Here is a 13,564-nt window from a genome sequence, read left to right as displayed (position 1 = left end):
GCGCCCTCCCATGGGGGCCGCCGCGGGCCCGGGCCCGGGAACGGTGAGAGCGTGAGCGGCGGCAGCGCCAGCGACAGGCGCGAGAGCTTGGCTGCAGGGGAGAGAGCGTGAGCCTTCGGGGAAACTGAGGCAGGCCCTCCCGCGTCCCACTCCAGTGCTCTTTCCCCTATGGTGCCGCAGGACCCAGGGCCTAAAGCCCGGCTTCTCCCGCAGCCCAGCAGACTGGCCACCCCATCTGGCTGACCGCTGTCTCCCTCCCCACCCCATTCCGGCTTCATGCAGTCATATCCTCTGAGCCTCTGCAGTGCTGTTCCCTTTTCTGGTTCAAGTCCTGCTGGTCCTCAGGCTCTGGGCCTTTCCAGCCCTCGGAGATCTCCCAGCAGGGCAGGCACAAGGCTCTGGCCCTGCTACCTCCCTGAGCAGCAGAAGTACTCAGGTCTGTGGGGTTAATGCGGGACATTCCCTGCTGTGTGATCCTGGCCACGTACTTCCCCCGCTGGCCCTTGCCGGCCAAAGCAGCGGCGTCTAACCATCTCCAAACCCCTACTCTGCCCCAGCCCCCCAGTCTCAGCCTGCAGGGAGCAAAGGAGATTTCAGGTTCCTGGAGGAGGATAACGAGCTTCCAACCCAAACCTGTCTTCCCTTGCTGTGTCCCTGGACAAGCAGGTCCACCTCTGAGCCTGGTTCTCACTGGCAAATAGATAGGATGAGAGGAGGGCAGAGAGAAGAATGGCTATGCCCTGAACATGCCAAACTAGTGTCCATCTCGGTGCCCTCTCCCTGCAACACCACTGCCCCAGGTGCCCGCCTGGCTCACACCTCCTCTCCTTCACTTCTCTCAGAAGTCCCCTTCCTGTTGAGACCTTCCCTGACTGAGCACCTCAGATGATGCGATCCAAGGTATGTCTCAGAGAGGGTCCCCACAGGGCCAGGAGAAAGGACAGAGTGACAGCCTTCAGAAGCCAGGCCGACTTCCCAGGGAAGGGAGATCTTAGAGAGGGCAATGACTAGGAATTCTCTGGGTGGAAAAAAGCCATTCCCAGCTTTTTCTCCCCAGCAGCCCCAACCTGATGGATTCTCATCAACTAACATGGTCATGCTGCCCCCTGTCTTCACAGAGCTGATCACAAACTCCCCAGTAAATCCCCGAGGCCTGTCGCAGCCTGTGTCCTGGCCCTGGCTGCCCGAGCCATATGCCCCGCTGGTCCGTGGAGACACAGCATGGCTGGAAGGTCACCCGCACTGGTAACTGTCACACGGGTGTTTAAGGAAGTCGGGCTTCCTCCCATACAGGGCTGTTCGTCCTTCCTCTCCGTTTATCTACTCTTGGACCACCGCTCTAGAGCAAAGCCCCCCAACCTCTGTTCTTGAGCCCCCCAACCCTCAACACCGTGCTGCTGGCAGCATGGCACGTTGGGCAGACACCCTGGTTCACTGGAGAGTTTAAAGCGGAGATTGCAAGCCAGCAGCCTACCCTGCCTCACACACACCTCTGCTTCCTTGGAATTGGGTAGAACCAGTGCTCTGGTTTCAAGAGGAAAAGCAAGTCGGGCATGGTGGTGCATGCCTGTAATCCCAACACTCCCAACACTCGGGAGGCTGAGGCAGGAAGATCCTTGTGAGTTCGAGACCAGCCTGGGCTACAAAGTGAGCTCAAGGTCAGCCTGAACTGCACAGCAAGACCCTGTCTCAAAAAGACAAAAAAAAAAATCAAAAGGAAAAGCAGCAGACTTGGCAACTCTGCGTGGGCTTCCTGGGACGTGGCAGCCGCCTGTAGAGAAGGCCCTTCCTCCCTACTCTCCATCTCTCTTCCTCAGCCTACTTCACCCTTTCCTGGTACTGTCCGGTGTCTGCCTCTAGGACCCCTGATCTAGATCATATCAGTAACAGCAGCTCTTGGCCGAGACTCAGGCCCCAGGCCCAAACTCAACCCTCACAGCCATCTTGAACTGTCACCTGTTCTTGGCAGACAGGGAAACTGAGTCACCGAGCAGCAAACACGTCTGCCCAATGCTGAATAGGGAAGGGAAAGAGCCAGGTTTTGTGCCCGGTTTTGGCAGCCTGACGCGGCATCCTCACTGCCACAGCCACCCCAGAAGGTCCAGTCCCCACCTCCCCAAGCCTCCTCACCTTTGATCTGTTCGCTGTTCCCCTGTGGGGGTCCCAAGTCCAAGAACAGTCGTGGCATCTCGGGGCCCTTCCTCTCGGGCTTGGAGAGGTCCCCGTCTCCGCTGGGTGCCGTGTCTCCGCCGGCCTTGCTGTCTGGGACCCCGGGCTCTCCCTCGGAGGCCACCTCCGGCCTGACTCTCGGGGGCACCGGCTCCGGCCTCCTCGGCTGGGCTTCCGGAGGCGGCAGCGGTGGCAGTGGCTGTGGCCTCGTGCTGTCTGCCCATCCGGCCTTTGCGTCCACGCCGCTTCCGGGGCCGCCGCCGGGGGCCATCGCCACGCCCACTGGGGCTCGGCCCCCACTCCCGAGGTCCAGCCTCCCAGCCCCGGGGGCTCTCGGCACCCCCCCAGTCTCGTGGGCTCTCCTCTCCGTCCCGGGGTCCAGCATCCCGCTCTTGGGGGCTGGGCCAGGGGGGCCAGGGGCTGTCTCCAAGCCGTTCTGCGGCGAGGCCACCTCGCTGGGTGCAGGGGCTCTCTCCAGCGGGGTCTCGGGGGCTGGTCCCCCACTCTCGGGCGTCTTCTCCCGGGGCCCTGGGGCTCTCCACGGCCCAGTCTCTGTCGGCCTCTCCGTGTTCCTGGGGAACCTCAGGAGCCCATTCTCTGAGACCTTCTCCTCGATCTCGGGGGGGATCGGCCCCCCATTCGCCAGCACCTTCTCCCCGGCCTCTGGGGACCTCAGCTCCCCATTCTCCAGTTCCTTCTGCCTCCTTGGTGGTGTCAGCTCCCCATTCGCCAGCGCTTTCACTTCTCTCTCTGGGGACCCCAGGCCCCCGTTCTCTGCAGGCTTCTCCTCGATGTCGGGGGCTCTCTGGGCCCCGCTCCCCAACACTGTCACCCCGTTCACGGGAAGGCTTAGGCTTGGGGCTTTCTTCCCGCCGCCCAGGACTGGCAGGTCCCTGTTCAGGCCCAGGGCTTTCTCTCTGTTCCCGGGGCCTCTCCCCGCCTTCCCGGGTCCGGTCTCCCGGCTGTCTCCGAGGAGGCTCCTGGTCACGCCCTCCCGCAGGGACACCAGCAGCTGCTCGGTGTCCACTTGAACTACGAAGGCTGGCTTCTCCCGGGCCCCTGGGAGTGGGAGGGGACCCGGGTCTGGGGGTGGCCGGGGCGCTCCTGGGTCGGGTGGCTCGGGGGGAGCCCGCGGCCGAGGGACCCCTTCCTCCTCGGCTGCCTCCCCACCTGGGAAGGCTCCCTCGGGTGAAAAAGGGGTCTCGGTCTCGTAGCCGCTGTCTCCCGGCTTGGGGCCCGGAGACGACAGGCCTGAGCCTGGACTGGCCTCGGCCGACGGAGGGTCGGGGGCCGCGGCCGGCTCCGAGGGCGCCCGGGGAGGTGGTGGTGGGGGCGGTGGAGCGGGAGGTGGCCCCCGCCCGGGGTACTGGGGTGCTGCGGCCCCCATGAGGGGGTCCAAAAACTCTGCGGGGGCTGACGCGGGGGGCGCCAGGGGCAGGTCGGCCAGGGAGCCCCGCTCTGCACGCAGAGAGGAGTCGTCCTCTGGGGGGTGAGGACACCCAAGGGCAGGGTGGCCCCCCCAGCCGGCCACAGCATCTCCCCGCTCCAGTGGCAGGCAGGAGCAGGCCCCCTCGCGGCTGCACAGGGGACAGGGCAGGGGGCCCCGGCGGCTGGGGCCAACCCCTAGGCTGCTGCTGTCCTCCCCTGGGGAGCTGCCCTCCTCCTCCTCCTCTTCGGCCCACGGGGCGGTCCCCCGCTCCCCCAGAACCTCGGCGGGGTCTCCTGCCAAGGTCTCCCCAGCGCCCCGGCCCTCGGGGTCCCAGCCACTCAGCAGGAAGCTGCCAGATGCAGAGGACTGGGCCGGGAAGGGCCGGGGCGCAGGGAAGAGGGGGGAGGCCCAGGTCTCGGACACCAGCTGGGGGACCTCGGAGGGGGCCTGGGGGGCTTGAGCAGCGGGCACGCCTGGGTCCAGGGGGTCCCAGTCGTTGGGGAAGAGGGGCTCGGGCGGGGAGCCGTGCTCCTCGAGGCGGATGTAGTACTCGCTGCTGACGGAGGGGCTTCGGGCGCTGATGACCGGCAGCACACTGGGCGTGGACAGCGCCTCGTAAAAAGGGTTGGAGGGGTTGGTATGGGGGGCCGGGGGCGCCGATGCCGGCTGCCAGGCAGGTGCCCCCCCACCGCGGCCGGCCCCACGCCGGGCCTTCTCCCACAGGCACTCGAGGTTGAGGCCACGGCTGCTCTCAGTGACCGTGAGCACATCGTCGGGGTCCGCCCCGGGGAAGCCATCCAGAAGGGGAAACTGCGAGGAGAGGGTCCCCGGGCGTGGTGCGCTGTGTGAGGGAGGCCAGGGCCAGGGGAAGGGGCCGTCTCGGGGGGGGGGGGGGGGGCGGGGGCCTGGGGGGCCGCTCAGAGAGCAGGTAGGTGAGCTGCAGTTGGAGATCAGAGGCCGAGGGGCGCTGGGCAGGGGGCCGCCAGCAGGACTGCAGAATGTCATACCTGGGGGACAGGGGCAAGGCAAGAGTGAGCAGGACAGAGACCCAGAGAGACAGACAGACAGACAGACAGACATGTAGAGGTGGGACAGAGGCCCAGAAAGGGGAGAGCGGACTGGAGTTAGAGGGCCAGGGAGGCACAGGGTGGGGAGATGGCTGTGAGTTCTGGGATCAGACAGTGGAAGCAGCAGGGGTCCTTTAGCGTTAGTGTCGCCTCACTTCAGATTCCAGCTCTGCCACTGCCTGCCTCGATTTCCCCAATCCAAGGAGCAGATGCTGGCAGAGAGGGTGAGGATGCCCCTTCTCTACTCTCGGGGTAGCGTGGAAGGGTGAAATAGATTGTAGGTGGCACAGAAAGAAGTAGGGGGAAGCCGGGCACGGTGGCACACGCCTGTAATCCCAGCATGTGGGAGGCTGAGGCAGGAGGACCACTGTGAGTTCAAGGCCAGTCTGGGCTACAAGGGGACCTCAGGGCCAGCCTGAACTGCACAGCTAGACCCTGTCTCAAAAAGACAAAAAACAAAACAAACAAACGAAAAGAAGTACGGGGTCCTGGGGTGGGGAGGTCAAGGGCCGGGGGTCAGGGCCTGGCCCTCACCAGTAGTCCGCGTAGGGCAGCTTGAGCCGTGGTCGGGCCAGCTTGACGTGCTGCTGGCGGACAACAAAGGCGAGGACCTCTTCGTCTGACAAGTGACGGTAGGGCTGGGCCCCAAACTCAAAGAGTTCCCACAGGGTCACCCCCAAAGACCTACACGGAACGGAGAGGCGGAGGCCTCAGTCCAGCCCTGGCCCGCGGAGGGGCCGGCCCTACACCTCTCCAGCCTGTTTCCGCACAGGAGGCACCTGCGGCCGTCCCTGCCCCGGGCCCGGCCTCACCAGATGTTGCTCTCACGGCTCTGGTCCACCACCACGAAGGTGCCGTGCAGCTCCCCCAGGAGCTCGGGCGCCGCCCAGCGCAGCGGGATCCACAGGCGCTCGGGGGTCAGGTAGTAATCCTCCTGCGGGGGACGGGTCAGGCGGCCAGGGCCTCCCCACCTCCGCCCACCTCACCCCACTCCGCGGAGGGCCGCCCCACCTTGTAGTTGCTGTGCGCCAGTCCATAGTCTCCGATGCGCACCGTGAGGTCGGAAGTCAGCAGGCAGTTACGCAGAGCCAGGTCGCTGCGCCAGGGGGAGAGGGTGAGCCCAGGACGCCACGCCCACTTTCCACAGACTCCTCCCCCATTCTCGAGTCTCCTCCTCCCTTAAAGCGCGTTCCTCTCCTGGCTCCTCCCCCTCTCCTTACCTGACTCCGCCTTCTCTCCTAACTCCTCCCCCTCATCTCCTGGCTCCTTCCCTTCGACCAGACTTCCTTCTGCTCCCATTCCTTTCCTAGCTCCGCCCCCTCTGCCTGATCCCTCCCCTTCCCCACCTGACTCCTCCCCCTCCAGGCCTGGCCCCGTCCCCTCGTCGCCTGGCTCCGCCCCCTCTCCTGGCTCCCAAGGCCTTTTCCCCCACCTTCTCTGCCTTCCTCTCCTCCCGCTCCTAGGACCCTGCTCACCTATGCACGTAGTTGTGCGAGTGCAGGTGCGCCAGCCCCCGGGCGATCTCCAGGCCCATCCTCTGCAGTGTCCTCAGATCTCGCGGGGGCAGTTCTGGGGACAGGCCTTCGGGGGGCCGCTGGGCCCGGAGGTACCGCTTCAGGTCTCCCTGGGAAGGAGGCAGGCCCGGTCAGCGCAACAGCACCTCCCCGAAGCAAGGATGGGGGCCTGTCTGCTCAAAGGGGTGATACCACCACCCCCTCGCTTGCTCAGGGGCCACGCGTGCAGCCAGCGCTGGAGAAAGGGGAGCACAAGCCGCAGAGGTGTCCCTGAGGAGAGGGATGCAGGGGTGCGGGGCCCTCACCAGCTGGCAGAACTCCATAATCAGCAGGAAGGGCAGCGTCTCCACACACAAGCCCAGGCACTGGAGGACGTTGGGGTGCTGCAGGCTCCTGGGGGGAGGTGGCTTGTGAGGGGAGAAGGCCCCACCCCACCACCCAGCAGAGCCAAACTGCAGTGGCAACCGCCGTGGGCTCAGTGGGCCCTCTTGGATCGGCCCTGCCCACCCCACGCGCACCCCTTCCCAGCATGGCCTCTCAAGGACTCCGTCTGCCTCCCCACCCCCAGCCTTCATCCTGCCCCACCCTGCTCTGTCCCCTCCTTCCCGGACCCACAGTCCTGGCCTGCAGTTGGTCCCTCCTCTGCCACCCACCTGCGCACAACCCTCTGTGGCTCCCTGGTGCCGCAGAGAGGCCCAGCTCCTGATGTCACCGCCCCCAGCCTGGCACCGCCATGCTCTGCCCCAGACTCCTTCTGCCCTGTGCTTGCTGGGCTCTCTGCAGGGCCCCTCCCTCATCAAGTCTTCCCTGCCCCCCAGTGCTGAGCCTGATGCCCCTCCCGCACCCTCCCACTGTGGGTCTCAATCCTGAGCCCAACTGTCCCGGTGTCTGTGCACCCCTCCCCGCCTCCGCTTCCCTCCTCCGTGGACCCGAGGGCTCAGAGAGGAGCTGGTGCTAGGCGAGAGGGCCTGGCTGGCTCTGCCCTTCGTATTTGAACACGTTTGCCTCTAGTTTCGCCCTCCGTCCTCACTGCACTTCTGGGGTGCTTGGGCTCCCCCAGTGTCTCCTGTCTCCCAGCTTTGCACTTGCTGTTCCTCCTGCCTGGAACATGCTTCCCACTGCTCTACACAGCGAGGCCTCCGAGTCAGTCCCGCCCCGCTGCTGCTCCTGTCCAAAGAGGTCCCTGTCTCTGTCACACACTGCCACGTTTCCCCACGGCACTTACCCTCTTGCAGCTTCTCTTTGGAAAATTTAATCATTTACCTTACTTTTCTTCTAGTACAGTGACCCAGGGCACTCTGTAATGAGTTACCATCCCAGACCTATTTTTATTTTATTTTATTTTATTTTTTATTTTGAGACAGGGACTTGCTAAAACACTTAGTTGCTCAGGTTGGGCTCCACCTTGCAATCCTCCTGCCTCAGCCTCCCAGAGTGCTGGACCACCACACCTGAGAAGGTGTTTATATCTGTGTGTCTCCTCTGCTAGGTATGGAATCCTTCTCTGGAATGAAGTTTTGGGACAGTTTGTTCCCAGCTGTGTCCCCAGTGTGTAGATGAATAGTTGCTTAATAAAACCTAGTGAGGCTGGGGGTATAGCTCAGTAGCCCAGTGCCTTCCTGGCAAGCACGAGGTCATGAGTTCGATTCGCGGTACAAAAAAATTGGCAAAGGACTTTACCCTCCAGGCAGGGCCTGCGGTTTCGTGGGGGTGTGGAAAGTTCTTTTCCTGCCAAGGCCTAACAGGAGGCAAGGGTCACTCTTTATTCGAACAGAGGCTCTGCTGTTTTCCTCTGGCCTTCTCCACCTGGGAGAGGGTACCTGACTCCCATGCCCACCTGGGTGAAGAGTTCATAAAGCACTTGCCACCGGACATGGTGGTGCAAACCTGTAATCCCAGCACTTGGGAGGCTGAGGCAGGAGGATCGTTGCAAGTTCGAGGCCAGCCTGGGCTATAAAGTGAGTTCAAGGCCAGCCTGAACTGCATAGTGAAACCCTGTCTCAAAAAAAAAAAAAAAAAAAAAAAAAAAAAAAAAAAAAAAAAAGACAAAAATAAATAAATAAATAAAGACTTGCCATGTGCTGGGCCTGAGGAATGGCTGCGGCCGGGAGATCTAGGATGACAGACCTGGAAAGGACCTGGGGTCACTGCACACTGGTGGCCAAGCCCAGCCGCTTCCATTGCCAAATCTTCCCAGCATTCCCCAGAGAGGGGAAGTGACTTGCATAAGGTCATGCAGCTGCAGAGGCTGCTCACGCTGGGATTTGATCTCAGGCCTGCGGCTCGCTGAGGAAATGTCTGTTGAGGGTCAATGGCACTTGTGTAAGGGCGACAAGACAGACCCTGAGCTGCCAGTGTAGACTTGTGCTGCCCAGCAGTGTTCTCTATGAAGATAGAAATGCTCTGGACCTGCGCTGTGCAACACGTGGGCACTTATAGCTGAGGCCCCCAAAATGTGGCAGGAGTGACTCAGATATGAGTGAATTCAATTTCGTTCTATTTAGCTGAAATCTAAATAGCTATGGTTGCCAGCTCAGGTCTAGCGAGAGACAGGTGAAAAGCAAGGTGTAGCGTGGTGGTGCTCACCTGTGACCCCAGCACTCTGGGAAGCTGAGGCAGGAGGATTTCAAGTTCAAGCCCAGCCTGGGCAATTTAGTGACTTAAGGAGATGCTGTCTCAAAATTTTTTTTTTAAAAAGTGGAAAAAGCAAAAATAGCCGGGTGTGTAGGCACACACCTGTAATCCCAGTGTTTGGGAGGCTGAGGCAGGAGGATCACTGCAAGTTCGAGGCCAGCCTGGGCTACAAAATGAGTTCAAGGCCAGCCTGAACTGCATAGCAAAACCTTGTCTCAAAAAAAAAAAAACAAAACCTAATGGCCAAGGAAGGAAAGAGGCTGTAATGTGGGAGATAGCCAGCGAGGAGTCAAGTGTGTTTGGAGCAATGGGGACGATGGCAGGAGAACAGGGTCAGGCTGAGGTCCTCTCAGCAGTAAGGAAGAACAAAACTTTCTCTGTGGGCAACAGGGAGCCATAGGAGGTTTTGGAGCAAGGGAATGACAAAGTTCAGTATCTATGTCACTTTTACAACAGTTCTGATCAGAGTCCTCTGCATATACACCATTTCCATGACAGGAAACTCATACCTCACAATGCACCTAACACAGGGCGTCCCCCACCTTCCTGCTGTCCCAGTCACAGGGACACACAGGCCTCCTTGGCTCACCCGCCCTAGCTCAGCCTCGGCGCACGCACCCCACCTCCGCTGCACTGCACACCCTGAGGTTTGACGGGACAACCTAACACTCTGGGAGGGAAATCCCTGGACCCAAGCCGCACAGTCTGCAAGAGGCAGACTGAAGATTCGAGTCCATGCTGCCCTTCCGCTCTCGCCGGTGTGCCCTGCATGGACCGGCAAACCTGCACGCTCCCAGAACCCACGAGGCGGAGAGGCCTCTGGACCTGTATGGCTGGGCTTCCGAGATGAACTTGCGCTGCTCCAGCGGCCCGGCGCTGGCCCGGAGCTCCTTCACCACCACCTGGGCCGGGGTGTAGTCAGAGAAGATCTCTCCCAGGATCACCTGACCAAGGGGCACCAGATGGGGTCAAACAGGGCCATGTCCCCAGCTCTGGCCCCGGGACCCGGACTCCCCTCTCCTTCCCGGCCCCTCCCTCACACCCCGCCACCCTCATCCATCCCCCACCAGACACGGGTGAGAGACTCACAGGCCCAGAGTCCGATGGACGCAGGGACCGATGGAAGGATGGACAGACGGACGGACGCGTGGAGAGCCGAATGGCGAGGCGGAGTGGTCAATGGAGTGAGGAGGGAGGCGCTGACCGACAGATGCGGGGGAGGTGGCGGGTGGGTGCTGGTGAGGTGAATGGGGGTGCTGGGAGGGGAGGCTTGGGGTTGAGGGACGGATGCGAAGTGGTGAGAGGAGGGGTGGGGGATGGACACAGAACAGGAGCACAGGCCAGGTCTGTATGGACCCCCTACCTCCCAGCCCGGCCCCACTCACCTTCCCAAACCAGCCACTCCCAATTTCTTGCAGGTAGCTGAGGTGCTGACGGCTAAGGCCCAGGGGGGTGGTCATGTCTGGGAGGGGGAAGGGGGAGGCCCCTGAGCTTCTCTTGCCTCCCAGCTGCCATCACCCTGGCCCCCTCCCAACTCAGTGGTTAACTCCGGTCAAAGCAGGCACCAGTCTCTTTTTATTGGCTGCCTCCAACATTCCATGACAGGATCTCAGCCTCCTCATTGGCTGCCCACAACATTCCAGCATCCAATCAGTCTTTCCCTTTGGCATCCCAGCTCCTATGACTTGATTTCAGCCTCCCATTGGCTGCCTCTGAGATTGAGATCTAGGCTGATCTCACCATCCATTGCCCCACAAGAATCCCCAAGTCTGGTTTTGGATTAAGCAATGGCTTCCACCAAGACGATATCTGTCTGCCTCTCTGTGGGCTACTTCCATGAACCTGGGGCTCCCACCTCTGCCTCTCCAGGCTCAGCTTCCTGGTCCCTGCAGGGAAGACGCTCAGAGCCATCTGCCCTGCCCCCCGGGACCATGGCACCCTGGTCTGGGCATGGGGCAGTACCTGAGTGTGCAGGCTGCGGGGCAGGCATTGGCAGGGAGACCTCAGCCAGCGGGAGAATGTAGACATCTGGCAGCGACTGTGAGGAGGAGGTCTCCTCCGCAGGGGGCGTGTACTCCCCGGAGCAGTCCTCCCCTTCAGGGTTCTCAAACTCCTGGGCCCGGGGAGGTGAGGAGCAGAACACAGGGCTGAGAGACACCCTGGCATCCTCCCCTTAAGGGTGTCGCCCCATGGGGCTCATAATATCCTCCAGCCCAGCCCCAGCGCCACCCCAGTTTCCACATCCCAAGGCTCCAGGCCTCGCTGCCAGAAGTTCAGGTCAGAGTGAGCTCTCTGATTTGCTGCCCCTCCTCCCTGGACACCTGGCTTTGGAGAGGGCGGAACACGTTAGCGCCTCAGGCACCTCACCTTGAAACCGACATCGCCCCTTTTGCAGCACAGACAGGTGAGGAGGAGGAAGATGAAGGCCAACAGGCCTGAGCAGGAAATGAGGACCACGGCATAGGGAGGGGCCAGAGGGGCCCGGCCCAGGGCGAATCCATCTGTGGGCACAGGGCTGGGCTGGGGTCTGGACTTCAGGCACCTGGCTTCTGCACTCCGAGCCCCTCCCATCCTGGTCAGTCTTGGACTACAATTCCCATGATACTCTGAAGCCAGGGGCCCCTTAGCAGGAGAGCCAGATGGCCCAGGGCCTTGTGGGAGTTGTAGTTTGCGGCCTTCCCAGGTGGTCGGGCTGGGGGTGGGGTTCTTCCCCTCGCCCAAGCTGGGACCCCCCCCCCACCGCATCCCTTCACCCCAGACGTTAAAGAATTCAGATGAGGATTGAGGGAAGGAGGAATAGGCCCAGGGCCCTCAGCATTTACAGTGTGCTCTCCAGGGCAGACTCATCACCCCGATCCCTCAGCTACAGACTAGGGGAAGATTCTTGCCCCGTGCTGCCCCCCTCGCTGCCGATCAGGGGGTGCTGAGACCTGTCTCCTCAAGACGCCTGGAGCCCAGGCCTGTCCTCTTACCCCAGCCCAAGCCCCCGAGAAGGGGCACTCTGCAAGCCCTGTGTCTCCCCCAAAGCTAGCCAGCCTCTGTGTTGTGCGCCCCTTAGAAATAGTATTACTGCCCTCTGCCCCCGATCTCCCAGAGGCCCGGCCTTCTCTGCCTCCCTGCACACACCGGCGCGCACACATGCGTGCACACAAACACACATGTTGCCAGACAGGCCCCCTCCCAGCCCAGCCCCCAGCCAGGCTCCCCCAGGCCCCGCCGACACAGGCGCCGTCCCCGCGGCTGGAAGGCCCAGTTCGGCAGCGCCGAGACGCGCACAGGTGACGGATCGGGAGCCCCGCGGACAGGGCCCAGCAGCAGCCAGGCCGCAGTGGGGGTGGGGGCCCTGGACGGACGGATGGCCGGACGAACTCACCGGGATGGGCCGGAGACGCCAGGCAGCCGGAGGCGGAGACGGCCGCCAGGAGGATGAGGGCGCCGGGGGCAGGCATCTTGTCGAGGATGGAAGGGAGGTGGAGGTGGTGGCGGCTGGGGAGGGGGGGGGCGGGCCCTCAGCCCCCGGCCATGGGGACCCGCACGACCCTGGCCTCCCCCAGCCCAGGAGAGGGGCAGGAGACGCAGGACGGGGGAGGGAGGGGCTGCTTGCTGGCTCAGGTACCCCCCTCCCCCTCTTTGAAGGGACAGACTGATGAAGGGATGGAGAGGCGGACAGAGGAGAGGAGCTGGGGAGCCGGGGTGGCTGGGGTGGGGGGGGGAGAGGGTAAGATGGGGGGGCGAGAATGAGGGCCCCGCCCCCGAGGACAACCAGGATTGGGGGAGCAGAGAGCCTGTCAGAGGAAGGGTGGGAGGAGGGAGGATGGAGGGAGGATGGAGTGTTGTCATGGCAACTGGCTCCCGGTAGCATTGGCCGCCAGGAGGGAGGGGAGAGAGGGGAGGGGGGACAGACAGGACCAGCAGACCCTTGCAGTGGGAGGGGGTGGCCCAGAGTCCCCAGTGCCTGGCCCTGACACCACCGTGACATGCCGCGGCACGGACATGTGTGCTACATGCCAAGATGCAGATGTCAAGAACACGCAGCCCACACAGAGCTGACACACGTCGCAGTGACTCTCAAAGACAAACACATCACATACAAAGGTGGACAGCCATCAGTAGACGGGGACACGTACACATCACACACAAAGACGCAGGGACAGGCCACACTGAAAACACACAGGCAAGGTGCACAGGGCCGCACAGGGACATGAAAGCCTCACAAAGACCTCCACACACCGTAGACAAAGTCAGTCCCCAAAGCCACAGATAGGTGCCACAGTGACACGCTGAGGCACACAGTCACAAACAGGCAAGTGGGTGACAAAACCCAGAGAGCAAGTGTTACATACATGCACACGAGCATACAGGCGCATCTTGCAGAGACACGTGTCACATACGGGAACACAGAGACACACAGACACATGCGTGCAGACAGGCACATCATACATGTGAGTGCACAGAAACAACACATGCATGTGGATCGTCACAGAGGAGATGCATATGACACACACTTTGCTCCCCAGAATACAGACTCATCACATATGTAGATGCCCACAGACGCACACAACTCATACATACAAAGCTACACGACTCATACAAAAATACAGAAATACGTGGCACTCATCCATGCAGACACATTACATACAAATATACCCAATCACACATACTACACATAAATACACAGGCATGCACATGAAAAGCACACCCAGAACAACACACACCTAATAGGCTTAGACACACACACTGCAAATGCACAA

The 13,564-nt window shown here is 61.8% G+C and overlaps 1 protein-coding gene across 1 annotated transcript in view; it reads right to left on the bottom strand.

Moving 5' to 3' along the window:
* The window catches only part of Lmtk3 (lemur tyrosine kinase 3), a 16,728-nt gene extending 4,429 nt beyond the window's left edge, over positions 1–12,299 (bottom strand). The window contains 13 exon segments of the mRNA XM_013508949.1: positions 5–91; positions 2,131–4,478; positions 4,480–4,605; positions 5,200–5,349; positions 5,478–5,599; positions 5,677–5,761; positions 6,141–6,289; positions 6,485–6,572; positions 9,639–9,757; positions 10,199–10,275; positions 10,776–10,926; positions 11,181–11,314; positions 12,187–12,299. Coding sequence (XP_013364403.1) covers positions 5–91; positions 2,131–4,478; positions 4,480–4,605; positions 5,200–5,349; positions 5,478–5,599; positions 5,677–5,761; positions 6,141–6,289; positions 6,485–6,572; positions 9,639–9,757; positions 10,199–10,275; positions 10,776–10,926; positions 11,181–11,314; positions 12,187–12,262 — 3,712 coding nt within the window. The 5' untranslated portion in view covers positions 12,263–12,299.
* Between the last annotated feature and the right edge of the window lie 1,265 nt (positions 12,300–13,564).

This window comes from Chinchilla lanigera, unplaced genomic scaffold (genome assembly GCF_000276665.1).
Source record: "Chinchilla lanigera isolate Chin_1 unplaced genomic scaffold, ChiLan1.0 scaffold00158, whole genome shotgun sequence".
Classification (NCBI taxonomy): Eukaryota; Metazoa; Chordata; class Mammalia; order Rodentia; family Chinchillidae; genus Chinchilla; species Chinchilla lanigera.
This window is presented reverse-complemented; position numbering and strand designations above follow the sequence as displayed.